Source organism: Trichechus manatus, unplaced genomic scaffold, assembly GCF_000243295.1.
Source record: "Trichechus manatus latirostris isolate Lorelei unplaced genomic scaffold, TriManLat1.0 scaffold00052, whole genome shotgun sequence".
NCBI lineage: Eukaryota > Metazoa > Chordata > Mammalia > Sirenia > Trichechidae > Trichechus > Trichechus manatus.
This window is the reverse complement of record NW_004443988.1, coordinates 14898089-14904440: the sequence shown is the minus strand read 5'-3', so window position 1 is coordinate 14904440 and position 6352 is coordinate 14898089. Positions and strand designations below refer to the sequence as shown.

Here is a 6352-nt window from a genome sequence, read left to right as displayed (position 1 = left end):
ATTCCTATACACCAATAAAGAGAAAGACAAAAAGGAAATTAGGAAAACAATACCGTTTATAATAGCACCTAAAAAAATAAAATACTTAGGAATAAATCTAACCAGGGATGTCAAAGAGCTATACAAAGAAAACTACAAAACACTACTACAAGAGACCTACATAAGTGGAAAAACATACCATGCTCATGGATAGGTAGACTCAACATTGTGAGTGCAATCTACAAATACAATGCAATCCTGATCCAAATACAAACAGCATTCTTTAATGAGATCGAAAAATTAATCACTAACTTTATATGGAAAGGAAACAGGCCCTGGATAAGTAAAGCACTACTGAAGAAGAAGAATAAAGTAGGAGGCCTCGCATTACCTGACCTCAGAACGTACTCTACAGCTATGGTAGTCAAAACAGCCTGGTACTGGTACAACGACAGACACATTGACAAGTGAACAGAATCGAGAACCCAGATGTAAATCCATCCACCTTTGGTCACCTGATCTTCAACAAAGGCCCAAAGTCCATCAAACGGGGAAAAGACAGTCTTTTTAACAAATGGTGCTGGCAAAACTGGATGTTCATCTGTAAAAAAATGAAACAGGATCCATACCTCACACCATACACAAAAACTAATTCGAAATGGATCAAAGACCTAAATATAAAACTAAAGACTATTAAGATCATATCAGAAAAAATAGGATCAACACTAGAGGCCCTAATATGTGGCATAGATAGTATACAAACCATAAGTAACAATGCACAAACACCAGAAGATCACCTAGATAACTGGGATCTTCTAAAAAGAAATCAAATGGATGCATTGCAGTGGGCAAATCCTGCAAAAGATCTCTTATAAAGTGTTGAAAAGCAAAGATGTCAGTTTAAGGACTAAGGTGCACCTGACCCAAGCCATGGTGTTTCCAATAGCCTTATATGCATGTGAAAGCTGAACAATGAATAAGGAAGACCAAAGAAGAATTGATGCCCTTGAATTATGGTGTTGGGGAAGAATATCGAATATACCATGGGCTGCCAGAAGAATAAACAAATCTGTCTTGGGAGAAGTACATCCAGAACGCTCTTTAGAAGCGAGGATGGGGAGATTTCATCTCAGGTACTTTGGACATGTTATCAGGAGGGACCAGTCCCTGAAGAAAGACATCATGCTTGGTGAAATAGAGGGTAAGTGAAAAGAGGAAGCCCCTCAACAAGATGAATTGACACAGTGAATGCAACAGTGGGCTCAAACACAGCAACGATTGTGAAGATGGTGCAGAACAGGGCAGGGTTTCATTCTGTTGTACACAGGGTCACTATGAGTCAGAATCGACTCAACAGCACCTAACAACAACACCTCTATGTCATGACACATTCATTCATTCAACTAATTTATTAAGCACTTTTCTGGGCACCACGTCAGATCTAGAGATATTGAAGCATCCAAATTAGATTTAATCACTAGCCCCATGGACTAGTGGGGCAGAAGGATGTTACCTGTAATTAAGTTTCAAAGTTTGCAAACTCGTAACTCATTCTATGATGCCAATATTACCCTCGTACCAAAACCAGACAAAGACTCCACAAGAATAATAATATCTCAGAATATGGATGCAATAATCCTCAACAAAATACTGTCACACAATCCCACAGCATATAAAAGGAATTATACACCAGGTCCAGTGCAGTTTATCCCAGGAATGCAAGGTTGAATTAACATCTAAAAAATCAATGTAATACAGAGAAAATATTGATGTCAAGGATTTCATTTTACTTGGGTGCACAATCAATGCCTAATGGAAGCAGCAGTCGAGACATCAAACAATGCATTGCATCGGGCAAATCTGTTGCAAAAGACCTCTTTAAAGTGTTAAAAAGCAAAGATGTCACTTTGAGAACTAAAGTGTGCCTGACCCAAGCCATGGTGTTTTGTCAGTCACCTCATAAGCATGCAAAAGCTGGAAAATGAATAAGGAAGATCGAAGAAGAATTGATGCCTTTGAATTATGGTGTTTGTCTAGGATATTGAATATACCATGGACTGCCAGAAGAGCAAACAAATCTGTCTTGGAAAAAGTGCCTTCTACAGGGCTTTACAGCCAGAGTGTTCTTTAGAAGCGAGGATAGCAAGACTTCGTCTCACACACTTTGGACATGTTATCATAATGGACCATTTCCTGGAGAAGGACATCATGCTTAGTAAAGTAGACGGTCAGTAGAAAAAAAGGAAGCCCCTCACGGAGATGGACTGACACATTGTAACGGTGGGGCCAATCATAAGATTGTGAGGATAGCACAGGATGGGGCAGTATTTCATTCTGTTGTACGTAGGATTGCTATGAGTCAACCAACTTGACAGCACCTAAAATCAAATACACCATGTCAATAGAATAAAAGACAAAAACAACATGATCATCTTAATGGAGAAAAGGCATTTGACAAAATCCAACGTTTTATGATAAACACTCAACAAACTAGGAATAAAAGGGACTTTCCTCAACCTGATAAAGAGCATCTATAAAAAATCTACAGCTAGCATCCTACTTAATGGTGAAAGACTGGATGCTTTCTCTTAAGATCGCGAACAAGACAAGGATGCCACTTCTGTGAGATGCTGTACCTAAGGTCCTAGCCAGGGAAATTAGTCAAGAAAACGAAATAATAGGTTTCTACATTGGAAAGAAAGAAGTAAAACTCTATTCATAGATGACATAATCTTGTGTAGAGAAAAACCTAAGGAATCCACTAAAGAACTTAGAAATCATAAAAATGTTTAGCGAGGTTGCAGTATACAAGATCAATATACAAAAATCAGTTGTGCTTTTATACACTTGCAATGAACAAAAATTAAATTTACAGTAGAATCAGAAAGAATAAAATATGAATAAATTTAGCAAAAGAAAAACATACTCTGAAAACTACAAAACATTTTGAAAAAATGTAAATAAATGTAAAAATATCTCATGTTCAAGGATCGGAAGACTTAATATCATTTAGATAACAATACACACCAAATTGATCTACAGATTTAATGCAATCCCCATCAGAATATTAGCTGGTTTTTTCCTAGAAATTGACAAAATGTTTCTAAAATCATATGGGATTTCAAGGGGCACAGAATAGCCAAAATCTTGGAAAGGAAGAACAAAGTTGGAGAACTCACATTTTCCAATTTCAAAACTCACTAGAAAGCTATAGTAATCGAGAGTGTGCTAGCTCCCGTCAAGGTATGAAACCACCAGCAGCCTTTAGTTGGCCGAGAGCTCTGCGCCTACCGCGAGGCGGACCCACCTTACCGCCCAGCGCTTGCGGGGAGGAGGTGTCGCTCCTTGGCCCCTGCCTCGGCCAATAGCAGCAAGGACTCGCCAAGGTATGCTCGTAAGGACCAATCCCAGGGCGGAGGAGTCCTCGCTCGCGACTTCTTTACCCCCTCTCGGCCAACCCTCAGCAAAGTATTGATCTCTGGAAAACTTCTCCAGCAAGATGGCCCAGCGGTGATTTACGCTACAACAGCGCAAACGGTTTTCCACCCCACGGGCCTCCAGAGTCACAGGTCCAGCCCCCCGAGCCTGGCAAACTCGCGGCCCTGGAGCTGCTCCTGGCCACTCTTGCCATGGCGGTAGCGGAGCTGTACACCCAGGTAGGCAGGACGCGTGGGAGGGAACCCGGCTGGCGCTAACGCTGACTGTACCTGGCGGGCAGACCACACCTGTATACCTGGCGCACTCGCCGCGGGGAGGGGCTGGCGGGCAGGAGTAGGGGACTGCGGGGACCATGCGGGGGTTGGGGGCACTGGGAGGCGTCCCCCCACCCCCAGGGCTCCGGCGTGATCCGGTCCCGGCCGGCGGGAAAGGCGTCCTCAGGGTGTCAGGGTACGTGGGAGATACCAAGACCGAGTAGGAGGCGCTGCCTCCCCGGGCTGCTCCCGCCTCCGGGTCGGGGCTTCCCACTGTCCAGGGGTCGCGCGTTCATCCCCATCTCCTGCGACCAGCGCACCTTGGCCCCACCCTTCTCGTGCCGCGAGTGGAATCAGAATTGCCTACGGAACAACTGGGCACAAAAGCTTTTGACGGCAATATTCAGGACGTTTTCTAGAATTCCAGGGCCTTCAAAACGCTCGCACATGCATTTAACTCATCTGATGCCTGAAACTCAGTCTGCTTCCGTTAAGATTTACAACCAAGAAAACCGTATGGAGCACAGTTCTACTATGTAACATATGGGGTCACCAAAAGTGGAATCCACTTGTTGGCAACGGGTTTGGGTTTTTTTGCTTTGATGCCTGAAGCTGCCTGAGTGTGTGGCCCAGGAATCACCAGTAGTAGTGACTGAGCGCTCTGGGGATGAGCCCATTTTGCAGCAACGGTGTCAATCTGTCTCATTGAGGGTCTTCCTTTTTTTTTTTTACTGATCTTCCACTTTACCAAGCATGATGTCCTTCTCCAGGGACTTGTCCCTCCCGCTGTCAACTCCAAAGTATGTGAGACAAAGTCTCGCCATCCTTGCTTCTAGGAACATTCTGGCTGTACTTTTTCCAAGACAGATTTATTTGTTCTTCTGGCAGTCCATGGTCTATTCAATATTTGTCAACACCATAATACAAAGGCATCATTTCTTCTTCAGTCTTCCTTATTCATTGTCCAGCTTTCACATGCATATGAGGCGATTGAAAACACCATGGCTTGGGTCAGGCATACCTTAGTCCTCAAAGTGACATGTTTGCTTTTTAACACTTTGTCTTTTGCAGCAGATTTGACCAATGCAACACGTCATTTGATTTGTTGACTGCTGCTTCCATGGGTGTTAATTGTGGGTCCAAGTAAAATGAAATCCTTGACAACTTCAATACTTTCTCCATTTATCATGATGTTACTTATTTGTCTAGTTGTGAGAATTTTTGTTGTCTTTATGTTGAGGTATAATCCATACTGAAGGCTGTAGTCTTTGATCCTTGTCAGTAAATGCTTCAAGTCTTCTTCACTTTCAGCAAGCAAGGATGTGTCATCTGCATATCACAGGTTATTAATGAGTCTTCCTCCAATCTGATGCCATCTTCTTCATACAGTCCAGCTTCTCGGATTACTTGCTCAGCATACAGATTGAATGAGTATGGTGAGAGGATACAACCCTGACGCATACCTGTCTTGACTTTAAATCACATAGTATCCCTTTGTTCTGTTCCAGCGACTGCCTCTTGGTCTAAGTACAGGTTTCACATGAGCACAATTAAGTGTTCTGGAATTCCCATTCTTTGCAATATTATCCATAATTCGTTATGACCCACACAGTCGAATGCCTTTGTATAGTCAGTAAAACACAGGTAAACATCTTTTTGGTATTCTCTGCTTTCAGCCATGATCCATCTGATATCAGTAGTGATATTCCTCAAAGTCCCCAACATTCAGGTGGGTGGGACAAAAAAACCCAAACCCATTGCCGTCGAGTCGGTTCCAACTCATAGCCACCCTATAGGACAGAGTAGAACTGTCCTATAGGGTTTCCAAGGAGCTGCTAGTGGATTTGAACTGCCAGCCTTTTGGTTAGTAGCCGAGTGCTTAGTGAATGCACCACCAGGGTGAGTCTGGAGCCCACCGTTTCCCCCTGATACATGCCCTAGCTTTGTATTTAAAGACACCTTTGCTATAGGTATAAAAGGTAGTTGGAAGTAAGTTTCAGTGGTTTAAATAAACCTTTTTTCTTCTACTTTTGTTAATTAGTTACAGCATAAATACTAACCAACCAAACTGTATTTCTCCTTCCATTGAATTTCCATTAACTAGACTTCTAAGTGGACAGTGTTTGAATCACCCTAGTTCTGTTCTAGAATAGTTTTACCAATGAGAATGTAAGCCATCAAACAGTGTGTCTTAAGTCTTCAATTTACTGGAGGTAAAAGAAAATTCTAGAATAAAATTTCTCTTAGATGATACTTTGAAGAACAGAGGAAATTGTTAATGATCAACCTGTATTAGGTAACTAACAATGCTTCCTGAAGCAATAGTACACAGGTGTTGGCACCCCTGTCATCTGGTGCCTCACTCCTCAAATATTTAGTGCCTACTGGGTACTAGGCACAATGCAGAAAAACTGATATGGAAGAGTTTTATAAAGACAAGCTTAGGTGGACAGAGAATCTGAGAATCCCAGAAATGGGAGGAACCTTGTGTCCCCAGGCTGCCATCTCCTTCCTGGGGGTCAGTCAGCCCCACGTTGTCAAGTCCAGAGGTGAGAAGCTGCCTCTTTTGTGAAGCTGCCTGTTTGGTTTTTAGAGAGCTTGCTTTGTCAGAGTTCTTAAACTGAAACAAAATCTAAACCCTTTCCGCTGCTTCCCTGGCCATCCCTCCTCCCTCCCCTCCC

At 42.7% G+C, this 6352-nt stretch overlaps 1 protein-coding gene across 1 annotated transcript in view; it reads left to right on the top strand.

The window, feature by feature from the left end:
• The first annotated feature begins 3598 nt into the window (after nucleotides 1-3598).
• Nucleotides 3599-6352, top strand: part of MYO5C (myosin VC) — a 121259-nt gene continuing 118505 nt past the window's right edge. The window contains exon 1 of the mRNA XM_004377672.1: nucleotides 3599-3635. Within this exon, the coding sequence (XP_004377729.1) occupies nucleotides 3609-3635 (27 nt within the window). The 5' untranslated portion in view covers nucleotides 3599-3608. The remainder of the gene's footprint in view (nucleotides 3636-6352) is intronic.